A 14,339-nucleotide genomic window follows, 5' to 3' on the forward strand; every position below is an offset into this window, starting at 1 on the left:
TTCCAATATCCATACTAGCATACTTCTTGGAACGCATGCCCAAACCCTGATCGATTGATCTGCTGAGGGGTAAGCATAGATCTCAGAGGGGACTGCCGAGGGGACAGCATAGACCTCTGGATACCAATGTTAACTGGGGCAACAGTTATGTACCTTAGTGTACCTTAGCGTAAAAGGTCTACTATTATTTAACGATAGCTCCATTGAGAGGTTTTTCCAATTAAAGACATGTTCCTGATTGTTCTGTAGGCGTTCGGGGCAATAGCTTGCATATTGTTGTCCAATGGTTCAACAGTAAAATTATAACTCGCTTAGAGAAGATGGAAGTAGAATGGATAGGGGGTTTCCATGATCCCAGCCACACATCTTCAAAAAATGTAGAGGAGTCACTTTACGCTCAGTATTTTTAGCTGGGGTGAACGCATGACAAGTCTGGGCCCCATGTCTCTCTCTGTCACTCTCTCACTCTGAGCCCTGCCTGACGGTGTCTGCCCTCTCGGATCTGCGCTGCCCACACCCTAGAGAGGTGGAGCCTCCATGTTCTTGTGCATTGGATCTGGGTGAGGCACCAGTTCCAGGGTGAGTCTCTTTGGCCGAGGTGTCTGCTGCCCTCCATGGCCCAATGATCCAGCAACCCAACCCAACCCAATCCTACCCAACCCCTGCTGGTCTGACAAGTCTCAGGTTGAAGCTACCTAGAGGCCTGTTTACCCTTTCTGACAAGTCTCAGGTTGCAGCTACCTAGAGGCCTGGTTACCCTTTCTGTGGTTTCTACTGACCACTAAGAAAAAATAGGATTTCTAACCTCAACCTTTTCCCTTTGGATCCGAGACACGGTGGTTGAAGACACCAACCATGGCTGATAAACTAGGTCTGGCTGTGGGGGACGATACTGCAACCATCATGGCGCTATTGGAGCGTGTGGCGGGAATCATCGACAACGTGCAGACGTGCCAGACGCGTATGGAGGAGAGGCAGCTCGAGCTGGAGAACAGTGTCAAGACCATCCAGGAGGATGTGGTGAAGCTGACGGTAAACCATGCCGCCACGAGCAGCACAGTGGACAGGCTGCTGGAGAAGACGCGCAAGGTCAGCTGCCACATCAAGGACGTCCGTGTACGGGTAGAGAATCAGAACATCCGCGTCAAGAAGGTGGAAACCACCCAGGAGGAACTGTTGGCCAAGAACAAGTTCCGGGTTGTTATCTATCAGGTAATCCCATCCAGCCAATTGCATTGTTGCAAAAAGCATGGTGTCAGAAGCAAGTGGTAGTAATCAATGTCATCTTTATCCACTAACTGGCTTCATTATCGGTTATTTGAGGATCATACTCTCAATAGTTGTAGAAGGATGTGGTAAATTGTTAAAAACTTGTGGAATTTGGTAAGATTTTGCCAACAGAAACAACAGACAGGAGGGGTGAAAGCATCTGATAAAATTTAGGGTGTTATAGTGAAATCAAAGCATGGACTATTTTAGATGGCAGAATGGTACCGGCTTAATTTGACTTTGGCCTTCAAAGCTAACAGCTGCAAGCCCACCGTTGACCAGAGTATTTCAGGGTCTAAGTTGCCTTGACAGCACGCAAGATATACTGCAGTCTACTGAAAGGTTAGATGCTGCACTCAAGAACAAGAAACTATGTGGCAAATAGCCAATGATGATACGATTTGGATGAAGCAGCCAGGGTTGGGGGCGTAGTGGATTTTGGCAGCCATTTTATTTGAGATGAGGAAAGAAGAGGGGAAGGTCAAATAACATAAAGAACAACATGCTTTTTCCATAGACAAACTAGATTCACTGGCAGCCGCATAATCACTGAAAAATATGCAGTTTGACATGCCTCACATACTAATGTTGAATCAAGCACATGCTTTGAAGTCAGCATCAAATGAACTGATTCAATTCATACTCTCCCTTCTAAGAATATGGAATGTCATGCTGTAATTAAAGCTACCTAAGATGACTGGATCAATTGTCTAACATTTTAACACCACTTGGTACTAAAAGACCTTTATAGAAAATGTCATGATTTATTTAATATTACTAGTGGTATCTATCTGGGTTTTAAAAAATATGAAGTTACTAAAAAAAAATGAAATTTCGAATAGTTACTTCAAAACATGTATCTAGTTTGGTGCCAATGGTTCTTGGTAGCAATAAATATGCACGTAAGCTGTTACCCTGTGGTTTTAAGTCAAATACCAGGTTATTGGGGGACTGCAAAATAAAGTGCTACCATCAGGTTTCACATAAATGATACACTACATTAATAGTGGTTATATCTCATATATTGAATGGTACCTACCGAGCTACGTAGCTATATTGGAACAGCCCTGCAACTCTGAATTAGGCACTGCAAGTAAACTTTGTCAACCATAAATGGAACTTGAATACTTGTAAGGATTTAGCATGATACTTTTAACCAATCGTTTGTATATTTTTTAAAACGTATTTGTTGTATTATATTAGACATCAAGTTACCTGACTGATAAAGCTGCCCATTGAAACAGATACAGCTTGCTTAAAGCTACTTACACACTGTAAAAAGTTACAAAAGCTATGATGTGATATGTTTAGCTTTCTACCGCCTATAGCCGAGCTATATCAGCCAGTGTGAGTATTATTAATAGACCCCAGTTCACCTTTAAACTCCCAACTTTATTAAGTGAGAACAATATATGCAGTGGACCGTCCCACTTTGAAGTAAAGTGGTGCTAGACCATGTATTTGCGTGCGAATTACAAGCGTAATTAGCTAGACTCATTTACATATGTTTTTACAGAAAGTATTCACACCCCTTGACTTATTCCACATTTTGTTGTGTTACAGCCTGAATTTATGGACTAAATTGAGAGAAAAAAATGATCACCGGCCTACACACAATACCCCGTCATGTCAAAATGGAATTATGTTTTTCTAAATGTTTACAAATGTATTCAAGTGAAAAGCTGAAATGTCTTGAGTCAATAACTATTCAACCCCTTCATCATGGCAAGCCTAAATAAGTTCAGGAGTAAAGATTTGCTTAACAAGTCACATGATAAGTTGCATGACCTCACTCTGTGCGCAATTTTTATTTTTATTTCACCTTTATTTGGTGCAATAATGGTGTTTAAGATTTTTGAATGACTACATCATCTCTGTACTTCACACATACAATTATCTGTAAAGGTCCCTCAGTCGAGCAGTGAATTTCAAACACAGATTCAACCACAAAGACCAAAGAGGTTTTCCAATGCCACGCAAAGAAGGTCACCTTACAGCAGAAACTGAATATCCCTTTGAGTATGATCAAGTTATTAATTACCATTTGGGATTATGTATCAATACACCCAGTCGCAACAAAGATACAGGCGTCCTTCTGGACAGGAAGGAAACCGCTCATGCATTTCACCATGAGGCCAATGGTGATTTTAAAACAGTTACAGAGTTTAATTGGCTGTTGTAGGAGAAAACTAAAGGATGGATCAACAACATTGTAGTTACTTCACAATACTAACCTAATAGACAGAGTGAAAAGAAGGAAGCCTGTACAATAACAATATTCCAAAACATGCATCCTGTTTGCAAAAAGGCACTAAAGTAATACTGCAAATAAATAGGGTAAAGCAATTCACTTTTTGTTCTCAATACAAAGTGTTGTGTTTGGGGAAATCCAATACATTTGGGTACCACTCCCCATATTTCCAAGCATTGTGGTGGCGGCATCATGTTATGGGTATGCTTGTAATTGTTAAGGACTCAGGATAAAAAAAGAAACAGAATGGAGCTAAGCACAGACAAAATCCTAGAGGAAAACCTGATTCAGTCTGCTTTCTACCAGACACTGGGAGGTTAATTCACTTTTCAGGACAATAACCTAAAACACAAGGCCAAATCTACACTGGAGTTGCTTACCAAGAGTGGTCGAGTTACAGTTTTGACTTAAATCTGCTTAAAAATGTATGGCAAGACTTGAAAATGGTTGTCTAGAAATAATCAACAACATAAATTGACTCAGGGGTGTGAATTCTTATGTAAATTAGGTATTTCTGTATTTAATTTTCAACTTTCCAAAAACACATTTCTAAAAACATGTTTTCACTTTGTCATTATGGAGTATTGTGTGTGGATGGGTGAGAGAAAAATCAATTTTGAATCCAGGCTGTAACCCAACAAAATGTGGAATAAGTCAAGGGGTATGAATACTTTCTGAGGGCACTGTAGCTGCACTCTATGGTCAATCATAAAATAGAATGATTTATGATTCTAGACAATGTCTTCATAATGACTGCTCTTTTTTCAAACCTGAAACTTTAACCCATTAACTAATGTTTTAACTGGGTTATGGGAACCGCGGCATTAAGAGAAAAGAATTGGTCTCTCCTTCTCAGGATTGTCAAGGCGTGAGATACTTCATTTAACCTGATTTAGATCATACAAATAAGACACAAACAGAAATATTATGGCTGCCATTCTCCTCCAAACATCTATCCAGACTTTTATTTGAGGTCTTTATTTTCTAAGTGTTACAGCTCCATACTATTGCAATGCTTCTGTCAGTGCTCAGAGATTATTCAGACCTGATAAAATGCTACCACTTGATATTACATATGTGTTCTAGCAGGCAGACTCACAAGTGCTTTTGTGAATCCCTTTGATTCTTTTGAGTTAGTTTTATGAAACTTGATCTGGTTTCTGTTCTCATTACAGGGGGACAGTGAGGTGTCTGCTGTGGCAGCCGGAAAGGAACCCAAAGAACCCAAGGATTCCAAGGAACCCAAACCATCTGTGGCCGAAGTGGAACCAGACCACTTTGAGCTCCCCCCTGAGTCTGATGATGAGTACATGGTGGTGGAGGAAGCCTCGTCCACGGCCGCTAAGATGAAGAAATCAGGCCTAACCCGCATGGAGAGCTTCAAATCCACCTTCTCCCGCTTGAACATGACAAAGACGAAAGAGAACATGAGCAGCAAGGTTGGCCAGATGGGTGAGCGCATCGTATCAACCGAGCGTCGGCAGAAGATCCGCCAGTCTGGGGAGAGGCTCAAGCAGTCCGGCTCGCGGCTCAAGGAATCCATTGCCAGCCATGTGCCAGCCAAACTAAAGAAGGAGAGGACTGTGGCGGAGGGCCAGGAGGGGGCTGTGGGGGTCACCGAGGACGCCACACCCGTCCCGCCACCCAAGGGCCACAAATCCAACAGCCCTAAGCTCGCTGAGGATGGCGTAGAGGAGGAGGTGCCGATGCATGATATTAAACAGCTCTCCTAAACCAGCGTTCAATTAAATGGGAAACAACAACGTGTGTTTTTCTTTGAATCTTTTTTTCTTTGTGAAGGATTGTCCTGTGACCGATAGTCCCGTGAACAGGCCAGTTAGGGTTTCAACACAATGAGTTTATATAATCCACACAACATTTTGAAATCATCTTTATTTTGGAAATTCAATGATTTATATAGATATACTTTTATCTTTTTTTGTCATTTTTTCTTACATTTAACACAAGAATGCAAAACAAATAAACTGACAAGAATTACAGCAAATTTGTGCAATTGGACATTTACTACAGACTTATAAATCAGCATATTATAATACATAAGACATTCAATTGTCTTTAATTTGCATGTTGAAAGGCTGAATATGGGATGTTAAGGCTAAACTATGGAAGTGATGCAAGTTGAAATGGAGTTCTGGTATGTTCTGATTAAGGTTAATGTTTCATACACAAAACATTACATTGACTGGAAAGTGTCTTTGTGCAAAGGTAAGTGATGAATGATGAGCATTTGGTCTCAATTATGTAAATTCATGCCAGCCGAACCAGAATTTAGTGATAAATTGAATTTCTTGTGCAATTTTTGCTGATAAAAACTCCATCAGCTGGTGTCTGAGGAGTAAAGCATATATAAAATGCATATGTAATTGAATGGACAAATTGGTGAGTGAAGAAACTAATGTGCATTATATCAAATATCTATGGAAATTACATTTTTATAAAAAAATAAAAAAAATAGTTATACAAATGGCCAAATGGACAAAAGCAGATTCATAAAGATATGCATCTGCTCCATATCTAGTGTAGTTTAAAATATAAAGCCATTACTAGGACATTTTATTGAGAGTTGTTTGCTTCAACAGAGTGAGTAATTCTGCATGTTTATAGATATTATTTTATTTTAAGTTTAAGTTGAGAGTAATTCTCTAGAGTGAATGTCACTGAATATGTAATATATATGAAGCCTCTCTGCTGCTAAGGAGAGGTAACACATTGTGCATGTTATCATCTTATTCAACTGTCCAATAATCTTGTTAATTGTAGATTTAGTTTCTATATTAATGAACTCCTGTTGAAAAAGGTCTAAAATAGGTGTAATACCAGACTAACTGTTTTGCTATAGCGCAATATATCTCAAGATAGTTGGCATTTTTTACATGAAGTCAAAAGCTTTTGTAAGTTCCCATTAATGTGTTGAAACAGCTTGACAACCACACTTTGTTTAATGCAACGTACACGACCCCGTCATAAAGCATAGAACTGTAAAATAAAAAAAATAAAAATGGCATCCTTGTTTGCTATGATATGCTTTATTACAAAATGATTTTAAAAAATGGGCCCTGCTTTATTTGAAGTGCATCTTACGAAGGCTTCATTAGAACTGCATAAATGGGTCACACACAATCTATAACCGTATTTCATGCTCTATAAAAGATTAATAAACGTGAACAAATAAGTTGATGGTTGTTACACAGTTATGCCACATTATGAATCTTTATAGAACATGATGATTTGTGAAGCATCTATGTAGCGCTTGTGAATCCTATATGAAGGCTTTATGAAGCCTTCATAAAATGCACTTCAAATAAAGAGGGACCAAAAAAGGTTATAACGTTGTTACTATGATGCCACATGATGCTATTTAAATGCTTTTTGAGAGCATCAAGTGTCATAGAGGGTTGATTTATGTGGATAAGGGTGTTAGGATGAGGTGTTAATGACAGGTTGACTATCAGACAAAAATATGTTCTAATGCACTTGAGCAGATACAACATCAGGATGTGATGATGAGTTACTCAAAAACTGTCATTTCTATAAGACCATTGCATTGTTTCCATCTTCCGGTATTCTTTGAAAATATGTTCAATAAAAATGCAAATGATTGTAAATTGGCTGCACAAAATGATATTGTTATTGATTAATCAATTAATTTGTACATCAATAGAGTATAATTCTGACAACTCACTTGGAATGAGATAAACACACACATTGTCATTATTGTATTCAGTGTGTGGTTGAGACCCACACACGCACACACACACACACACACACACGCACACACACACACACACACACACACACACACACACACACACACACACACACACACACACACACACACACACACACACACACACACACACACACACACACACACACACACACACACACACACACACACACCATCCATAACTTGTGCAAACTAAAATAGCTACCACTTGAAGAGAAATTCCCACTCATTTTCAGTCACAGAGCAGAGCCACTCCCCTCAGCATCCAATGGTGAGGGGACTTAAGAGGAAGATCAGGTCTGTATGTCTAGGTTTCTTATACATGGGACAGGGATACAGGCTCATCCCTTGCTGACCCTGGCATAGTCAGCCAAGATGTTGATAACATAGACATTGACCGCAGGGAAGGGCGTGAAGAGGCAGGTAGCATGAAGATAGTATCTGTAAGTATATGACATTATTATTTGACCCAGGCCTGGTACATCACCTCTTTTTAATTCAGATAATTTCAGTATACGTTTTATAAAACAAAAATGTGTATAAGCATTTCCATTGAAAGATTAGATGTTTCTTGTAACCTTTCAAAGGTGAGTTTGACTTTTTTCCGGTCCCACCCTCCCCTGTCCAAGAAGAGTCAGTAGATGAAGACTCCACCCATTTCGTCTGGTGGCTGCGCCATGACATCCTTCCTCATCCTCCAGGCGACATCGTTTTGCAGGACAACAGTGTTCAGGGCCCAGTCTTTGGCCAGCTTCACCCTTGTGGTCTCATGCCTCATGGCAGTCAGAAAGCTCTATGGCAAACCCTCATGGTCTCATGCCTCATGGCAGTCAGAAAGCCCTATGGCAAACCTTTGTGGTCTCCTGCCTCATGGCAGTCAGAAAACCCTATGACAAACCTTCGTGTTCTCCTGCCTCATGGCAGTCAGAAAACCCTATTTCTTCATATATAGCCATAAAAAAATATGCTGATTCATGATTTCAACGGGTGAGAAAAGCTGCCTGCCTGTCTGTCTCATCCCAACTCCCGATATGTTCATTACTATGGGACATCTGAAGGTCAAATTTGAATATTGAAACAATGTTGCAAATGTCGAAGAGACAGACGGCAAGGTTTATACAAATCTCCGCTGTTGAAAACTAAATGTTAGTCTATAAGAAATGTGAGATAATACCTCAATGGTTTTTATAGTGGAGATCAAGTTTATAAATTGCCTGGCTGGGCTGACGAGACAGTCAGATGGAACAAAGTAAATAGCCATTATAACGTCACAGATTTAGACGGTGGTAACTTGTGAAATAGACACTGGCTGGAATACAGTTTTAATCAATCAGCATTCAGGATTAGACCCACCCGTTGTATAAACGTTTATACTCCACCTGTGGATTGAAGAAGCCAGTGAGCCAGGACCGGTGGGGCTGTCCAGTGAGCCAGAACTGGTGGAACCGTCCAGTGGAGATCCAGGTATGGAATTGCTGGTTCCTCTCCAGTAGCTTGATGAACCAGAAGCCCACATTGCGAAGTCCCATCTGATCTTTTGACATAGTTTGGAGATGTGGGCATCATACATGCTGTCCAGGGCATCCCTCAAATCCTCAGACATGATAATGATCTCTAATGGTACTCAGTTAAGTTTTTTTCCTGAATCCTATTGAAACGCGACTCAAAGGATTCAGTTGGTATAAAACATGATGACTAGAGGAAAATATTGTCTAATGTTAGTTACACTGTACAGTGTGAAAAAAAGTTTTTATTACAGATTTCCTTTTTTATATTATCTCTGTAATACAGTATGTGTTTTTCAGAGACTTACCATCGATGGCCGGTATCAGATCAGTGAGGGTACTCAGACTATGATTCGCTGCATGCGGTCAAGGTCCTGCCACAGAAAGATGTTCATGAAGATGAGCTGTCACCTGAAGAACAAATCACAGGGGACCTTATTATTGATGCAGTTGTTCAGTTGATCTGTGGTACATATGGGATCTTTACAATGCCAATAAATGTAGTTTGTTGACCCCAACCCTTGAATGACACTACCAATCTTGTCCATGTTTGGTTGGGTACCTCATGTGGAACATAGTCCGCTGGCAGTTTGTCCAGCATCTCGTTGACCAGCTTCTGACACAGTGGCCTCTATAGTCTCCCCTCCCCCACTGTCCCTCCTTCACTGTCCCTTCCACTTCCCCTCCCCCACTGTCCCTTCCACGCCCCCTCCCCCACTGTCCCTCCCACTCCCCCTCCCCCACTGTCCCTCCCTCACTGTCCCTTCCACTCCCTCTCCCCCACTGTCCCTTCCACTCCCCCTCCCTCACTGTCCCTCCCTCACTGTCCCTTCCACTCCCCCTCCCCCACTGTCCCTCCCCCACTGTCCTTCCCTCACTGTCCCTCCCTCACTGTCCCTTCCACTCCCCCTCCCCCACTGTCCCTCCCCCACTGTCCCTCCCTTACTGTCCCTCCCTCACTGTCCCTTCCACTGTCCTTCCCCCACTGTCCCTCCTTCACTGTCCCTCCCCCACTGTCCCTCCCTCACTGTCCCTTCCACTCCCCCTCCCTCACTGTCCCGCCCCCACTGTCCCTCCCTCACTGTCCCTTCCACTGTCCTTCCCCCACTGTCCCTCCTTCACTGTCCCTCCCCCACTGTCCCTCCCTCACTGTCCCTTCCCCCACTGTCCCTCCTTCACTGTCCCTCCCCCACTGTCCCTCCCTCACTGTCCCTCCCTCACTGTCCCTTCCACTCCCCCTCCCCACTGTCCCTCCCCCACTGTCCCTCCGTCACTGTCCCTCCCTCACTGTCCCTCCCCCACTGTCCCTCCCCCACTGTCCCTCCCCCACTGTCCCTTCCACTCCCCCTCCCCCACTGTCCCTCCTTCACTGTCCCTTCCACTCCCCCTCCCCCACTGTCCCTTCCACTTCCCCTCCCCCACTGTCCCTTCCACTCCCCCTCGCCCACTGTCCCTCCCCCACTGTCCCTCCCTTACTGTCCCTCCCCCACTGTCCCTTCCACTCCCCCTCCCTCACTGTCCCTCCCCACTGTCCCTCCCTCACTGTCCCTTCCACTCCCCCTCCCCCACTGTCCCTCCCACACTGTCCCTCCCTTACTGTCCCTCCCTCACTGTCCCTTCCACTGTCCTTCCCCCACTGTCCCTCCTTCACTGTCCCTCCCCCACTGTCCCTCCATCACTGTCCCTTCCACTCCCCCTCCCTCACTGTCCCTCCCCCACTGTCCCTCCCTCACTGTCCCTCCCTCACTGTCCCTTCCACTGTCCTTCCCCCACTGTCCCTCCTTCACTGTCCCTCCCCCACTGTCCCTCCCTCACTGTCCCTCCCTCACTGTCCCTTCCACTCCCCCTCCCCCACTGTCCCTCCCCCACTGTCCCTCCCTCACTGTCCCTCCCTCACTGTCCCTCCCCCACTGTCCCTCCCTCACTGTCCCTCCCTCACTGTCCCTTCCACTCCCCCTCCCCCACTATCCCTCCCTCACTGTCGCTCCCTCACTGTCCCTTCCACTGTCCTTCCCCCACTGTCCCTCCTTCACTTACCCTCCCCCACTGTCCCTCCCTCACTGTCCCTCCCTCACTGTCCCTATTCATGCAGGGTGTACAACATAGTCTTTCATAGTAGACCTACAGTAGTGATTTTCAGAAGGTTCCCTGTCCTGCAGAGGGGAAAGAGAGGCAGAGGCAGAGCAGTAGGAAGAACCAGAGGAAAGGGAAACGGGAACAGTAGATGGAAGGAGAGTTATTGTTATGAAAGAAACAACAGTCATTGGGGATACGGGATATGGGGTATGAAATGGGTTATGATATAGGGGTATGACATGGGTTATTTGTATTTGTTATTGATCCACAATAGGTGCTGCCAAGGCAGCAGCTACTCTTTCTGGGGTCCAGCAGCATAAGATAGTTAAATACACTTTAAAATACTACATGACATTACATTTCACAACACCTTACACAACACATTCAGTGTGCTCCCCCTTACCATGTGTATGTGTGTCTGTGCCTGTGTGGGTCTCTTCACAGTTCCCACTGTTCCATAAGGTGTATTTTTTATCTGTTTTTTTAATCTAATTTTACTTGCTTACATCAGTTACCTGATGTGGAATAGAGTTCCATATAGTCGTGGCTCAATGTAGTTCTGTGTGCGTCCTATAGTCTGTTCTTGACTTGGGGACTGTAAAGAGACCTCTGGTGGCATGTCTTGTGGGGTATGCATGGGTGTCTGAGCTGTGTGCTAGTAGTTTAAACAGACACCTCGGTTCATTCAGCTTGTCAACACTTCTTACAAAAACAAGTAATGATGAAGTCAGTCTCTCCTCCACCTAGAGCCATGAGAGATTTACATGCATATGATTAATATTCACCAGCTAATGTGGAGAACACAGGCTATACCTAATGGACGAAAAATACATCACAATTTACATACGTTGAAAACATTAACATACAGTTGAAGTTGGAAGTTTACATACACCTTAGCCAAATACATTTAAACTCAGTTTTTCACAATTCCTGACATTTAATCCTAGGAAAAAATCCCTGTCTTAGGTCAGTTAGGATCCCCACCTAATTTTAAGAATGTGAAATGTCAGAATAATAGTAGAGAGAATTATTTATTTCAGTTTTTATTTATTTAATCACATTCCCAGTGGGTCAGAAGTTTACATACACTCAATTAGTATTTGATATCATTGCCTTTAAATTGTTTAACTTGGGGCAAACATTTTGGATAGCCTTCCACAAGCTTCCCACAATAAGTTGGGTAAATTTTGGCACATTCCTCTTGACAGAGCTGGTGTAACTGAGTCAGGTTTGTAGGCCTCCTTGCTCGCACATGTTTTTTTCAGTTCTGTCCACAAACTGTCTATGGGATTGAGGTTAGGGCTTTGTGATGGCCACTCCAATAAATTGACTTTGTTGTCCTTAAGCCATTTTGCCACAACTTTGAAAGTATGCCTGGGGTCATTGTCCATTTGGAAGACCCATTTGTGACCAAGCTTTAACTTCCTGACTGATGTCTTGAGATGTTGCTTCAATATATCCACATAATTTTCCATCCTCATGTTGCCATCTATTTTGTGAAGTGCACCAGTCCCTCCTGCAGCAAAGCACCCCCACAACATGATGCTGCCACCCCTGTGCTTCACAGTTGGGATGGTATTCTTTGGCTTGCAAGCCTCCCCCTTTTTCCTCCAAACATAACGATGGTCATTATGACCAAGCAGTTCTATTTTTGTTTCATCAGACCAGAGGACATTTCTCCAAAAAGTACGATCTTTGTCCCCATGTGCAGTTGCAAACCGTAGTCTGGCTTTTTTTATGGTGGTTTTGGAACTGTGGCTTCTTCCTTGCTGAGCGGCCTTTCAGGTTATGTCAAGATAGGACTCCTTTTACTGTGGATATACTGTAGATACTTTTGTACATGTTTCCTCCAGCATCTTCACAAGGTCCTTTGCTTTTCGCACCAAAGCACGTTAATCTCTAGGAGACAGAACATGCCTCCTTCGGTATGACAGCTGCGTGGTCCCATGATGTTTATTCTTGCGTACTATTGTTTGTACAGATGAACGTGGTACCTTCAGGCGGTTGGAAATTTCTCCCAAGGATGAACCTGATTTGTGGAGGTCTACAATGTTTTTTCTGAGGTCTTGGTTAATTTATTTTGATTTTCCCATGATGTCAAGCAAAGAGGCACTGAGTTTCAAGGTAGGCCTTGAAATACTTCCACAGATACACCTCCAATTGACTCAAATTATGTCAATTAGTCTATCAGAAGCTTCTAAAGCCATGACATAATTTTCTGGAATTTTCCAAACTGTTCAAAGGCAGTCAACTTAGTGTATGTAAACTTCTGACCCACTGGAATTGTGATACAGTGAATTATAAGTGAAATAATCTGTCTGTTAACAATTGTTTGAAAAATTACTTTTGTCATGCACAAAGTAGATGTCCTAACCGACTTTGCCAAAACTCTAGTTTGTTAACAAGACATTTGTGGAGTGGTTGAAAAACGAGTTTTAATGACTCCAACCTAAGTGTATGTAAACTTCTGACTTCAACTGTAAACATAAAACATTAACATAGGGTTCTAAGATGACAGAGAACTGTGAAATAAAAATCTACATGTTTGAATCCACCTGTTTTTATTTGTGAAAAGTTGATATTTCAGGGTGATAATAAGGTCAATAGTAAATAGTAACTTAAAGAAAAATAACTGCCGTGTTGCACAGAAGATCTGCAGCCTGCAACACAGAAGATCTGCAGCCTGCAACACAGAGGATCTGCAGCCTGCAACACAGAGGGTCTGCAGCCTGCAACACAGAAGATCTGCAGCCTGCAACACAGAGGATCTGCAGCCTGCAACACAGAGGATCTGCAGCCTGCAACACAGAGGATCTGCAGCCTGCAACACAGAAGATCTGCAGCCTGCAACACAGAGGATCTGCAGCCTGCAACACAGAAGATCTTCAGCCTGCAACACAGAAGATCTGCAGCCTGCAACACAGAGGATCTGCAGCCTGCAACACAGAGGATCTGCAGCCTAGGAGCATAGGGAGCAGTAGTGTGAGTCGTGTTCTATATATATAGAGGATTGGAAACGTGGCGCATGGCCAGCATTGCGCTGGCAGAATAGACACAGACAGGTGTTGTCAAAGGGGGAAGCCACAGAATTCAACACTGACTAAAGGAGAAGAAAATGTGTGGAGAACATGAACTAAAGCTTGTTTACAGCACCCACACCGAGAGGGAACCTCATCCCAGTTTCAGGAGCATGCAGTGCCTGATTAACACCGTATGGGGCAGAAATGGACAATACTGCACTGGCTCAGCTATTTTATTTTCACATTGTTCTTTCCAGCATGGATCCATAAACTATGGTGGCTGAGTGACCAGGCCAGCCCAGCACAGCTCTGCTGGGCTTAGCCTGGTTTGGCTCAGTAGTGTGAAAAGGGTTCAGGTTTCTGGATTAGTCCTACTTTAGGGGATGTTTGGCGAAGGGCCTCAAGCTCAGCTTCCACCTGTCCTGTGTGTCAACATGTAATAAGCTGCCTCCCCTCATTACGTAAGTGGC

The 14,339-nt window shown here is 43.3% G+C and overlaps 1 protein-coding gene across 1 annotated transcript; it reads left to right on the forward strand.

Moving 5' to 3' along the window:
• The first annotated feature begins 48 nt into the window (after positions 1-48).
• Positions 49-7,146, forward strand: LOC110535285 (caveolae-associated protein 4a). The gene is made up of 2 exons (XM_021620189.3): positions 49-1,212; positions 4,696-7,146. The coding sequence occupies exons 1-2, from the start codon at positions 856-858 to the stop codon at positions 5,251-5,253; spliced, it is 915 nt and encodes a 304-aa protein (XP_021475864.2). The 5' UTR covers positions 49-855; the 3' UTR covers positions 5,254-7,146.
• The last annotated feature ends 7,193 nt before the right edge of the window (positions 7,147-14,339 follow it).

Source organism: Oncorhynchus mykiss, chromosome 11 (genome assembly GCF_057628025.1).
Source record: "Oncorhynchus mykiss isolate SJ-2025 chromosome 11, ASM5762802v1, whole genome shotgun sequence".
In the NCBI taxonomy this organism is placed as follows: Eukaryota; Metazoa; Chordata; class Actinopteri; order Salmoniformes; family Salmonidae; genus Oncorhynchus; species Oncorhynchus mykiss.

What these genes read in the sequence shown, in the direction of transcription:
- LOC110535285 (XM_021620189.3), top strand. Translation starts at nt 856, where the DNA reads ATGGCTGATAAACTAGGTCTGGCTGTGGGGGACGATACTGCAACCATC. An exon ending in TCCGGGTTGTTATCTATCAG is followed by an intron (nt 1,213 to 4,695) that starts GTAATCCCATCC and finishes TTCTCATTACAG; the next exon opens with GGGGACAGTGAGGTGTCTGC.